Source organism: Stegastes partitus, unplaced genomic scaffold, assembly GCF_000690725.1.
Source record: "Stegastes partitus isolate 25-593 unplaced genomic scaffold, Stegastes_partitus-1.0.2 Scaffold171, whole genome shotgun sequence".
In the NCBI taxonomy this organism is placed as follows: domain Eukaryota; kingdom Metazoa; phylum Chordata; class Actinopteri; family Pomacentridae; genus Stegastes; species Stegastes partitus.
The window spans coordinates 438,247-452,026 of record NW_007577902.1 but is presented as its reverse complement, the minus strand read 5'-3'; the positions used below and the strand labels follow the sequence as shown (position 1 = coordinate 452,026).

At 42.9% G+C, this 13,780-nt stretch overlaps 1 protein-coding gene across 1 annotated transcript; it reads right to left on the bottom strand.

The window, feature by feature from the left end:
• Positions 1 to 6: 6 nt before the first annotated feature.
• Positions 7 to 13,459, bottom strand: inka2 (inka box actin regulator 2). Its single transcript, XM_008279833.1, has 2 exons — positions 13,131 to 13,459; positions 7 to 3,051 (listed from the first exon to the last, which is right to left on the bottom strand). Exons 1-2 carry the CDS (start codon positions 13,200 to 13,202, stop codon positions 1,768 to 1,770), a joined length of 1,356 nt encoding a protein of 451 aa, XP_008278055.1. The 5' UTR covers positions 13,203 to 13,459; the 3' UTR covers positions 7 to 1,767.
• Positions 13,460 to 13,780: the final 321 nt, after the last annotated feature.

The window sequence follows — 13,780 nt, the reverse complement described above, 5'->3', positions numbered from 1 at the left end:
GTGTATGTGTATGTGTGTTGGACCCTCTGAATGTGCAGTATGTATTGACCTGAAAACTGAGACAGCACCATATGGATTGACTGGCCAAGACACTCAAAAGACCTCTGAGGCCTATAATCCCTGCTGGCTGAGTTGATTGGTCTGGTATCACATTTAAAACAGAGTGAAATCAACTAGGTTTTTTTTTTCATCAGATTGTCCTTGCATAACAGTGGTCCTCTATAAAAAAGTGAGTTTGAGTCAGAGCGGGCAGTGTCATCTTTAATCCTGAGGGAATTTGTGAAGGAAGCTGTTCTCTGATTCGAACTGTTATGCTTGAAATGGAACCACCCCCCAAACTGAAACAGCTTAATATGATACAAGAAAATAAATACTGTCAGCCAAAGATGAACTTATCAGTTTGTGTTTTAAGTACAACTGATGTGTCATTGTTTACATGTTATGTTGAGGGCTGTTTCTGTGACATATTTATTTGTGCAGAGTAATGAAAATCATGTGATGAGATATTACAATAAATGTTCCTTACTGCTTCTGTTTGGTTGATGACATTTATGTACAATGTTCTGTACATTTACTTCATACTGGCTAAAACAAATTATGGGTTTTTACCTCTACTCTCATTTGCTCCATCACTGTTACAGTCCTGTATTGTATTTATTGTTGTATATACAGTATGGAACACCATCATCACCATTCAGTTCATTCAGAAAGCTTTTGGATTAAACTAGCCTGTTCTGCATCTTCTTCGAGCTTGTGGCAAACATGCTTTACATAATGTCCGGGTACCAGATGGCTGTCAGTTAGTCAGTGCTCATGGTTGGCTGTGCCATCTTTTTTTCCCCCTCCTCTCTGTGCAACAGCCCAAGAGGACTTTCAGTTGACTCAACATTTGCCATGTCGACATGGCAGAGAAGAAAAGTGAGTGTTTCTAACATGACAGCGGGCACAACACTGCTGATTACAAGGGACACATTTGAATGTGCAATCCTTGAACTAGTCATGCACCGTATTGCAGCTCTAAGCAAAATAAGATCAGGCAAAATTTCCCTAAACTATATTTGGAACCCATTTAAATGTGGCAGTGTCTCATGGTTTTCTCCTGTGTGGCATTCATTCCCTGAGAAAGGTGAATGAGACAAGTTTAGTTAAACCTGAGTTTCCAAAGTTTTTTGGAAACAAAAGGGAGCTTAGGTCAGTTCAGTGGCAGTGCGTTCGGTAACAGCTGTTTGTAGCATCACTGATAAAAACGGGTAACCATGCAATTCAACAGTTGGTGTTACTATTCATAGATGCAAAGAAGTAAGATATATGAGAGTATGCCCAGTAGCATAGAAGTGGAAGAAGTCTGCATTGATGGTGACATTCTGAGAATGATCTCCATTTCAAAGTACCGTCTTTTAAGACAACCAGAGAATCCAGTCATACATGCACACGTGTGAAGAAACTTGAAAAATACAAAACTTGCAGCATAAATCCTGAATCCTGAACTCACTCATACACTCACAGCAAACGAGGTTTAGGGTTTCAGATTGTCAGACAAATTGTTGCCCTGATAATCTCTCTGTCGCGGGAGAAACTTGGTGGGTGTGAAGTTTATCAGTTCATTTTTGGAAGATAACTGTAGCCAAGCCTCTCATTCATTCATTCATTCATTCATTCATTCATTCATTCATTCATTCCCTCCCCACAATCACAGCCACAATCCCACCGCACCTGTCACACACTCAATCTGGCATCCCTGGCATTCTGTTGGCCTGATACTCACTGTCAGACCCAAACAGCTGTGTTGTAGTCAAACAAGGGCTGCATTTTTTCCAGACCAGTCTCTTGCTGCCTCCTGTCTAAATAAATCCCTGCAAACGGCTGCTGGTGGAACTGAGGGAAGTGTTGGTGGTGCTGAGGGTGGTGGAAGTGGTGGTTCCTCTCTGCCTCAGCTAGATGGAGACATGGCCTGCCTTTGCCCTGCTGTCCACCAGCCCAGAATGGAAGATAGAAGCTGCCTTTTGAACTTTTGGGAGCCAGTTTCTTCGGTCTTTTGAAGAGGTCACCCTCTGGCAGCTCGGGAGCCATCCAACCAGGCCTCTCCTTGAGCAGCTTGTCCCTATCAGGCCGGACGCTGCGCAGGAACTTCTTGAAGATGTTTGTGGTGAGCGAGAACTTCCTGCAGATCTCCTGCGAGCGGCTGAGGCGGAGAGGGTGAGCCGGGGTGTCAGGTCTGTCTGCCCCACCGACCACTATCCTCTCTTCGCTCCTCTTCCTCATTTCCTCTTGTTCTCCTTCCTCCCTCTCCACCTCAGGCAGGTCCAGCCAGTTGCCTACGAGGTCGGCGAATACATTGTCGCCCAGCACCAAAGGCTGACGGTTGCGGCTGCGGCTCATGAGCGAAGAAGTCCAGTCGCTAGCATCGTCTGTGCTGTCCTGGGAGTAGTCGCTATCCAGGGAAGGACCCTCTCTGGACAGACTATACAGGATGCCAGGCAGGTCCACCACCTGTGCACGACGGGGAGCCTGTGGATGAGGGTAGGGCTCCGGTGGAGGGTTTCCCACTGTTGGTCCATAGAAATCCACCTGAGGGGCCGTGTACCCAGACCACCTCCTGGGTATAGACTCAAGGTCATTCTCACTTTTTACGCTTCTGTCAGTTCTTTCGCTGTCACTCTCACTTTCCAGGCTGGACGCCGAGGAAGATGAAGGTGACGATGAAGATAAGGTTCCCAGGCTGCTTCTGTTTCGGGATGGGCTATGATCATCTTGACTAAAGGTGTGTCTGCTGTCCAAAGACGGCCTCGGACTTGACATTGGACTCAGGCTCAGTTCCTCAGACATGGTTTGTCTAAAGCAGGATCTGGGATCCTTTCCTGAAGCTGCTGCAGCTGGCGGCTCTGGAGGAGCCACTGGAATTGGTTGTGGGATTCCTCGGTTAATGGGCCGCCCCGAAATGTCGAGGTTTTCTAGTGCAGTCTGGACCTGGAGGAGCTTGAGTTCTTGGAGGGCTCCCATCATGGAATTCATCTGAGCATGGAGGCCATCTCCAGCTTCTTTCATAGAAAGCTACAGGAAGACAGAGAGAGACAAAAAAATCAGCAAATTCCTTTAACAAGCCTGTATTTTACTTCTGCTAGTGAGACTGTTCTTCTGTTGTGGGTTTCAGGCTGTGCACCTTGTTTAATTATGTGGTCATGTGACCTAGTTTTGGATGACAGGCCAGGGTCCCATATGGCCTGTGTATTAGAGGGGATCCAACCAGTGACAGCTGTAAAACAGACCAGTTTTCTGTCTCTTTCTCACTCTTTCGCTCTCAGTATCTCTATTTTGCCTTTTCCTTCCATTTGTTTTATCTCGTATTTGTTTTCTCCTTCGAGCTCTTTCTCTTCTCTCATACTTCCCTCTGTGCAGCAGTAATCATACAGTCTGGATTTCTCATCAGCCTCCTCTTTTCTTTCTGTTCTCATCTGTTCAAGAGCCTGTGTCATGTGACCTGGACCAACCGTCTTCTCCTGAAGGCAGACAGAAAGCCCAGAGGCAGCATCCTGACCTGTGTCTTAACTTGTAGGCTTGAGTCATCAAACACTTTAACCCTGACTTTGAATCACTCTTGTAGATACATCTTCTATCATTTAAGATGATACACACATTGGCAAATGCAGCAACTGATTGATGAGTAAACCTGATAGGAGCTCTCCCCCTCCATTAAAAAAAAAAAAAAAAAATCATCTGTGGGAAGATGAGAAAAAGGATGAAAGGAATTTTGAAAAACGTGCCAGAGTGTGTGGAAAATGTCGGTGAGAAATATGTAGAGCACACCCACAGGAGATAATAATCTCTTTTCCATATGAACCACACTGTCAGTCAGCCACAGCAAATAACTTTCAAGTAAACTTACAGACTGCATATTAAATTGAATAAAACAGGATGCTTATGTGAGATGAAAATGCCAGCTGAGATCAGTTTTTTAGAACTAAATAACTAGGAAAATGTCTCTCAACTGCCACACTCCAACACAAACATCATAAATCTTCAGAAATAAAGCCCCACACCTTACCTCCTACAAACTCTCACAAAGCAGCAGGTATAGATATCGCTTTCAGTCTCTCCCTTGTTGATAGTCTGCACCTCTGACAGCCTGTCGCTGTCTCTCACCTTTCAAATGGATCAGTACGACTACCCCTATATGTATCTCCCTCCAATCGAGGGACACCGCTGTGCATGACAGCCAATCACCGCTGCCCATCTAGACTATAATCCCCAAATGGCACGGGGAGGGGGGGTTAGTGTGGGGTCACTCAGGCGGAAACAGACTGAGAGGAGCGAGAGGGGAGACGGTGAGTGTAGAGAGGGGCGGGTGAGAGTCAGCCATATGAGCAGAGAGGTAAGTAGGGGAGGCGGAGAGGGAGGAGGAGGAGGAGGGTTAACAGGGAGGAATCCCTCGCCATATGTTTAGATGTCGAAGAGAAAACTGTTGATGGCTTCAATTATGGATGACACCATAAGAACAAAGAAGGGGGAGGGGGTGGTTGGTTGAAGTTGCGACAACACCAGACCGTGATACTTAATCATGGGGGAGCGGTGATTGTTTTGACCCCGGGTGGGAAAAGTCGCCGCATAGGACAACTGACGGTACGACATCATAAACAAAGAGCTGCATAAGCACCGTGAGAGATGTGATCATTGTTACAGAAAGTGGATTATTTGGGAAAACTGACAAATGTGAAAGATAGAAAACATTTTTTGACCATATTTATTAATTAAATTACATTTAAAAAGATAGTGATGCAGTTGCAATGATATATTTTGAAAGGTTGCAAAGACGTTCATGTCTCACAGATGATAAAGTCTACTGATTTAGACAGATCCTTGGGTTTTCCTCGAGCTACCATGAGGTTAACAATGTTTTTTGGTGAAATATCTCTAAATCACTGTATGGATCATTGGTACACACATGCATGTTGCCTGCAAAAGGAGGTTAATGTCTTGTAGAGCTATTGTGTAACAAAATTTAAGTTGTCCAGTGCTTTGGTTTCTAACCACACAAATTGAAAACTAATGTCATTTCTAGCAGCCTCAGCTGTACTTTGTGTTTAGGGAAAACTGTGTTTCAGAGTTAGCATGTGAATGTCATCCTCTGAGGCAAATTTTCCAACTGTGCATTTGTCAGAAAAATAACCTGGACATCTGAATACCCTGATGTTTGTACATCCTTTACCTGATTTGCCTATCTTGTGAAGCAGTTCATCCGCTGTTTTCCTCTAAAGCCCCTTCCAGACATGCACTCCTTCACGTTAATTTCATAGAATCGTAATGTGTCTGCTTCTTGTCTGAATGAGCACTCTGGTAACTTTCCATAAAAGTTTAAATGCCAATCTTACTAGGTTGGCTCTAGAAATATTTCTGCATCACTTTAACATAGCACAAATCATTGTATTAACAGATCAGCACGCACAAATGGTTTTACAGAAATCTTACCGGCAACATCAAACAGCACTTGCGACAACAGAAATAACTTCATTAATTACTTAAAAATTATCTCAGACATGAAGACAGGTTCAGTCACGATCTAATGGTATAACCAAAAAATAAGCAAAAATAATCAAAGGTTCTTGTACATGAATCAGACCTCGGCACTTACACAGCAGCCTTCACCATCAAAGCTCTGGGTTAAAACACTTTGCTTGTCACTAACATATGGCTGAATAGGTGCACGGGGGCATGAATAACCTCTAAGATCAGAAAATAAGCCTATCAATGCACATGCTAGGAACAAAAGCCTCTGAGCTTCCCGCTGGCTCGCTGAATTAGGCAGTGAAGGTACATGTAATTAGCACAATCAGGTTGTCTCTTGTCCTTGTGCCTTCCACATATGGCTGTAATTGTCTGTGTCCTGGGAGAGGCTGGGAAAGAGCGTATAATTATGGTTTACTTTCCTCCACATCAAAGGTCAACAAGACTGAATACAAGATGACGTGTTGAGTTATGCATTGTTGTTGCATCTTCAGAGGCAGACATGTGGCTTCAGTAAAGTTTATGCAGGCATCAGCTGAGGGATTACCGCACTCCGAGCTGCTGGTGAAATCTGGACCACCAAAATGCATTAAATTTGTTTTTGAAATATTATCCCCGAAGCTGTAGATTCCCATGCAGTCGAAAAGAGCCGCACCTGTTCGCACATGCTAACCAAAAACAATATACATGCAACCCTTCCATTATACCCTAAAATGCAGGCATTCCCCACAGTTATTTAAAAAAACCCAGAGTTGTTTACTGGCATTTCTATTCTAAGGTGATATTAATAATTCATATTGTACTCTGGAGTATAAACAGGAGCGGTAGTAAACTAAACCCTATTATTCTACCTTTGCCAGGCCACTAACTCCAGGCACTCCACCACTGCCATTTCAAAGCTGAACTTTGTGGCCCAAATATGTCAGCCTTTTCAACCTTCACTCTAGCATTTGCTCAGGATGCTAAAAGTGACTTTAAAATTATGTCCTGCGGCAGTTTTCTAGTTTAGACATAGAAATCCTGAGATGTCTCACTTCAACAATGTGTGAATCAGCTGAAGGCCTTGTTAGGACAAAGACCCAGAAGACACAGCCCTGAAAGGACCTACACGAGCACCTTAAGGTCTTCAACAGAAAAACGGAGATGAGAAATAATGTCTGTCTAATCTAATTTAATAAGAGTACTGGGATGAAATTGGGGCTGCAGGGAATCACTCTACTGCCCAGAGACACTCACATCATTAAGGCAGCCTTGTGATATTTGGTTAAATCTTTTTTTTGAACCAAAGTCTTCAAGTATTTCAGCCATTTATTCCATCAAGCGTGTTTTTCTATAAAAAGATCATTTTAAGGGTGCCCTTATAGCTCATCTGGTTGAGCAGTCGACCCATGAACAGGGGCTATAGTTTCCCGGTGCGGCGTTCGTGAGTTCGATTCCTGCTCACGACAGTTTGCTGCAAGGTCTCTCCCCATTCCGGGGAGAAGCCCTTTCCTGTCTCATTCTCTCTCTGTCCTGACTAATAAAGGGAAAAATGCCAGAAAAACAATCTTTAAAAAAGATCATTTAAAAAAAGCAAGCCAAGTGAAAATCTACTGAATGAATGAAAGATAAACAGGGACTGTCCAGGGTCTCACACACACACACACTTTTTTCTTCTGGCTGCAGTGATGCCAGCCAACCAGACATAATTGCTAATCAAGGGCTGAATGCTTCAAAGTTAAAGAACAATGGCTGGCAGTCTTGAATTAATGTTGAATGCAGGCTTATTAAAAAGTTCTGGGCATTTTAATTAAAAAAAGAAGAAGAATTAAAAAGAACCTACATCCATCTACTGTGCAGATGCACCCAGAAAACCATTCAATATCCATGCAAGTGACTTAAATGCCACAAAGTATAAATAAATCAATGCTTTTCCCTTGCTGTCTGTTGAGAACGAGGTCTCTGCCTTCATCATGGCCTTGATATTACCTCCGTCAGTTATGGAGGGAAAAATAAATTCACTGTGCAAATACACTGAGCTCACACATCCACACATGTCCAGACTTGCCGCATTTGAATGAAGTGAATGTCTCTCTCTTTTTTTCATTTTTTTGTCCTCGCTGATGCAAAATAACAGAATTATTGGGTAAAAAACAAACACACAAACGACAAATCCAAAACAAACTCTTGCTCTGTTCTGGCTATAAAACACAGACTGTTGTTGTTTATGTGTTATTGGCTGCAAGGCAAGGGAACAGTGAGGCCAAGGTTATCAGGCCCAAAAGGTCTTCCTGTTTGGTCGGAGCTGGCCTGCAGCAGCAGCAGCTACAGTGTGCTCCACCCTCCCTCCCTTCCACCTCCACCCCTAATTAAAAATGAATGGTGGGCTGTGTGGGTCAAGGACAGGAATAGGATCTCTGTCCGGGGGGATACAGAGAGGGTCTCTGTGGCTGAATGGCCGTGGACGGCCCCAAGGTCACAATCAAGAGAGCAATAAAGCTGTGCAACATTCACTGAAAGAAATAAATTACTGTGCACACAGTAATGAATGCCTCTTTGACGAGAGGTTACATGGTGACTCTGTTTTGGTTCAAAGGTCCTTGGGGTCGCAACCAGGAGAAGATGTGTAAATAATGTCCAACAAAAGAATCTGGGACACAAATGCCTGGTATGATGTCACGACAAATTGGTCGTTAGGAGTATATTTAAACAATAATTTTCTTTTGATATTCTACATGAACCTGAATGGCTGGATTTTATGATTCTCATGTTCTCATGTTTGTATAACATGTAATGGATCCTCACAGTGAGTATGATATAAAGGGATGGTTCATACAATTCAATCTATGCACATCAAACAAGAACACACAACTGTTTCTGCAGGTGGTTTGGGACAGATTTGTGTTGAGGCAAATTTAAAGTATTGTTAGACAGCTGCACCATCCTCACTGAATTATACTGCTTCTTGCATGACATTGTTAGTAAATCTTGAAGTGCTCAATCCTCTTGTGGCAAGACCAAATCATAAATGAGAATGGAAAATCCTTAAACTGAATCAATGTGGGCCAAATCTATTACTGTTTCTAGAGCCTGCTGCCCAGCAAAGACTCCCTAACGGCCTTTTCAGAACTGGGAGGTGGTTTAATAGCTTGTTTCCTGCTAGAGCTCATTTACGGCATCACAAACGACGCTGCTTTGGGAGACGCGAGATGATTAGGGTCTGTATCATCATCTTTGGCAGATGATTCTTGGAGACAGTCTGGGACCCAATCTGTTGCCTTCCTGGCTCATAATCTAAACTGGAGGCAGTAATCGTTACATAGATGCTTCATAGTTCAGCGGTTGACGTCAGTACCTCGTGTGTGGGCAGCGAAAGTGCTACGATTCTGCAGCCCCTTCTAACATCAAAAGGAGTGTAAAATCATGCAAGCATTTCTGGAACAAGACCAGTTTTATTTATTGAAAGTGCTGAGTTATAAATGAAGTAGGGAATTTTTATTGTTGATTTATTGAATACAATGGATCAAATGACTACTATAACATAAAAGGGGATGCAGAGAATTTTACTTCACACAGCTTCTTTTTCTTTTTCCAGTTGACGTTATTGACTATCTGGTGAACATAGTGGAGCATTTAGCTGCTAAAGAGATTGATAATTCCCTCAGGGATGGCACAGATCAAAACTGAGCTAAAAGCAGAGTGAATATTGGACGTACGTTGATCTGGAGGTCAGAAACACAACTCCAAATAGATGTATCATTATGCTGCTCTGTGTCTGCTAGATGTGTGCCACAATTATGGCAAAATGGTGTTCAGTTATTTTTGCTGCCCCTAAATGGCCCAGCACTTCTTCCATTTCAATAGCAGAATAAGCACAGTAATTCCATAAATAGCATATCTTTTGGCCATAGATGAAGCAATGATGCCACACAAAATGTAGTTGGAAGGCCCCAAAGACAGAGCAACAAAAGACCATAGAGGATGTTGACTTAAACCTCGCTGAGAGCAGTACCCATGAGAAATAATGCCCGTATTTTTTTCTTCCAGTGAAAGCAAAGAGAGGAGAGGAGGGACTTGATGTAACATCAGGAAGATTGTGTGTGGGGCCACAGCAGCACCATAATTCACCGCTCAACTGTCTCGAGAAACAAAAGCTCCTAAATAAATCTGATATCTTGGTTGGTGATTTCATTTTCCATTCTGTGAACCATGAAAAAGCAGGTTGCGCACACAGGCCCATAATGATAAACAGGCTTTGTTAAAGGTTCGTGGTCCATCTCAAACACAATGATCACCCACGCAAACCCCACAGCTGCCACCAACAGTCAGGGCCAATTTTAGTTGAGGGGAAGGAAGGGCAGTTTTGGAGAACAGGAGCCGTGAGGGAGGCACAAAACAAACAAGCTTCAAGTTAAACCACTACCCTGCTTTGTGTAAAGTTTTCTAATCCAACGCCCCAAAAGATAACAAAGAGCACAGGACTTTCCAGATACACACGGTAGGTTTGGCACTTGTGTGGTATTTCTCTCAGATTTCATGACTTCATGTTTTCTGGCTTCGGTTTTGAATTCCAAAGGTGACAGTTGTGTTTGAAATTTGCCTCAGGTGTGAAAGGGGTAAAACAGCATGATGCATGTGAAATCAGCTTCAGCAGTGATGATATCAAAAGCTCTGATTTATGCTTTAGTGTCTGAAATGACGCCACTAAGCAGGTGTGAACCCTACATTTAGACAACGTGAGTCAATGGCATGTCAGTGTTAGCATTTTCAACTCCAAGTAGGCAGGAAGAGCTTATGTTGTCTTTTTGCATGACTCTTTGTCTGCCTGCTGCACGAATAATGAGTCACCCATGAGCTCAAAAATATTTCATTGTTGCCATTATATCCTCAGGATTTCAATGGAGCCTTGTAGTGCATTTAAAAGAACAAATTGTGGTTGACAGCCTGTTGACAGACAGTTCCCAGTAAGAGCAGCACAAACAGACGGATGAAAAATGATGACACATTCCCAACTCGAAACCCAATCTGTAAGGTTTGAGTTGTAGCGTTTTTGGTGTGTTAGATGCGGTCAGCAGCTTGCAGAAATGGCCCCAGACCTTGTCAGGTTGTGGGTCAAATGTTTAAGCGTGACCTGACTCTGCCCCTACACAGACTGACAGCCCCGACCCCTGACACAGTGTTCACACTTTCGAATGACACCCTTCTTCTTTTAGAGCTGACAGGGCAACACATCTTGGGTTTAGTGTCTGATGTGGAGTGTTGAGTGGACAGTTGTAGTTTATGTAACTTTTTCGTCAGACTTTGAATGCCAAGCTCACGTTTTTCTACAGACACTGCAACCTTAACTATGTAGAATTTCCAGTTTTGAGGTGACTGTTGTTCAGTCGTGTCAGAGTATTTTAGGGTGTAGATTGAAAGGATCATAGCAGCGCTTTTGCAACACTTGTTTAAGCTTCTTTTCTAAACATTATGCATACCTTAAAGTTTTGTAGAACATGTTGCACCATTTTATCTTTTGTCTTTAGACTCATTTTCCCACAAGCCTTTGAGTATTTCCATTCATTTCCATGCAACTTACAGTATGGAGACTCCTAAAACTTAACCAGGCTCCAGTCCTCATATTTGAGCTCATCAACATTTCTTTTTGTTAGTGGACTTAAGAATGAGGATGCCTTCTTCTGAAGAGAAACCATGACCACAAAAAGTCTGATGCAGCTATACTGTGGTTACAGGCCAACTTCCAGAAAGAGCAGGCATATTTCTTTGACCCATGTGGTCAATGTAGATAGCAAACATCTTCTGTGTTGACTGAAATTTGATGTTGGCAGGATGGATATGCTGCTTGCTTTCGATCGGTTACAGCAAAAAAACCACAAAAAAAAAAACAAAAAACCAACTCATCCCAGCAGAAAACCCAGCCAATAATGAAGTTGAAACTTAATGGCTATTCAGTCTGATTATCAGCCACTTTAAAACGCCTGAGCTGTTCAGTCACCACATTGACTGTGAAGTCTGCATTCATTTGATCAGAGTAACAGCACAGGATGTTGTAATGCAGTGAAGCCAAATCAATGTGCAATTAAGCTACATTACAGCAACAATGTAACTTTGACAAAAGTAATCAAGGTTGGGTATGATGGATAATGCAGCTCGATCAGCTTTTGCAGCCCAGAAATGAATGGAAACACAGCAGCACAGTTTGCAGGATGGTTAGGAGAGATTTAAGGTGCGTTTGATTTCCAGTAAATGTTCAAAAATATGCAAAACAACTGGCATGGTCCTTTTAAAAACCACATTGCAGGCTTCAAAGCAGCAAAGTCAACACTGATACTGAAGAGCTACTTGACTTGGCATCGCAGCTGCAGGTCAGTTGTTAGATGTTTGTGATCTCCGTGCTGTAGATGGTTTACCTCTCTCCAGTGAGCACTGAATGAAAATCAGTCACAGTGCAAAGAAAAATGACAGCCTTGGCATCGACAGCCCGTATTTTCAGAACAACAGATTGCAAACCACATGGCTCTGTGCAGGGGGAGACTGCCTCGGCTTTTTAACCGGCATCTGCTCTCTGTTCTCCTGTTTGATCCTCGGCGTGGCATGACACTTTTTTCTATTATGTTACCAAACTGCAATGTGGCACCTATAACACAATATGTATGTCTGGCATCAACGACAACTTTCCCCCCTGAAATCTCAAGTACCACTTCACAGACGTGCGACTAATTTGGAGCAGTGAATCAAGTCACAGAGCAGATTATGTTGCAAAACATGGAGCCATGCGAGGCCTTTCTGAGGACCAGTGGCTGGACAGACAGAAAGAAAGAGAAAAAAATAAATCTGTGTTTGCTTTGAAGATGATTCCAAATGAAGTCGGTGCCAGTTAAGGCTCCTTTGAAAATGGGTCTACAGTGGGTCACTGCCAGATGATTTTGGGCGTGAGGGTGCAGCTTACAGATTTAACTTATTTTCCATTTCAAAGGGGAGGAGGGAGATGGCACTCTAAATTTGTTATCATCAAACAAATTTGTTTATTAGAGGAGAGGAGACGTGCAGATAATAAATAATGGAGTCTAAGTAAGTCATTCAAGGCATGAAAATGTGATGAAACTCAATGTGACTGCCAAATCCACTCACTCCCCTGTGAAAGCAAGAGCTCCCAGCAGTCTGTTGCAACACATGATTAAATTTACTACTACAACACACTAAAAATGGTGCAAAATCCATCCATCCATTTCTTACCAGAATCTACAGCCCACCACAGTGTAAGAACAGTCCTACTTGTTAGAAAAGAAGAAAATGAAAACTGTCTTGAGCTCATTAAGCTTAAAACATCTGTCCCAGATGTGTAGACAGAGAGGAGGGATGAGTACACAAGCCTCTGGTGTGCTCAGAGCTTTAAGCCCACACAGATTAATGCGATTTAAAAAGATACACATGCAGCCTCAGCTGAAAACTAAAATCCAGAATGTGAGAGTTAGAAATACAGGAATGTGTCACATATTGTGCAGCAAAGCGACATATTTGATGTTTTTTCGATTATTGTTATTATTATTATTATTGTTATTTTTTGCGCTCATAAGCAATTTACTGAATAAAGTAGAACAACGTGCTTCAGTGGTTCCTGAAATAACAGAAGTAGATCCAACAGAACCTACCAGTTCTTGCTTCAGCCTTCTCAGACACGCATCCATGTTTCTGCATTCTGGTTTGGGGAGCTGCTGGTCCATTTTTAATTCTTTTTCTTTTGAAATACAAAAATTTCAAATGAAACGCTTCGCCAGTGGCTGCTCGATCATGACTGCGGACCCTTTCTGTTGGAGCAGAAACAAGAAGTGTAAAAAAAAAAACAAAACCCAAAAACAAAAAAAACAAAAACTGGCGATTGGAGATGCGCAAAACGCTGCTGAGGAATGCGCTCGGAATGACACGGATCCTATGGTTAAACTCCTGATGACGGAAATGTGTTTTCTCTAAAGTGACGATGATAATGAGCTCCTTCTTGTGGATGCATCGGTCCGTGTGTGTGTCTGTGTGTGTCGGTGGCCGCTGCTGACACACTGTACGTGTGTGTTGCTGCTCAGCCTGTCTTTTTTTCCCTCCTCTGCTATTTTCCCATTCAAGACGAACGCTTACGTTGCCCGTCCAATTTCCTCCAATGAGCGAGCCTCTCGGGGGCAGACTCAGCCTCCATTCAAACCAGGATAAAAACAGGGATCCGTCGTTTATTATAGGCAGAGCAAATTTGTGCACTGCAGCTTGTCATGATTTCACAGAGCTCCAAAGAGAGAGAGAGAGAGAGAGAGAG

Bases quoted from the DNA above. Each gene is read 5' to 3' on its own strand.
- inka2 (XM_008279833.1), bottom strand. From the start codon at position 13,202: ATGGACCAGCAGCTCCCCAAACCAGAATGCAGAAACATGGATGCGTGT. The intron at 3,052-13,130 runs GTAGGTTCTGTT...GTCTTCCTGTAG, and splicing joins GAAGGCTGAAGCAAGAACTG to CTTTCTATGAAAGAAGCTGG.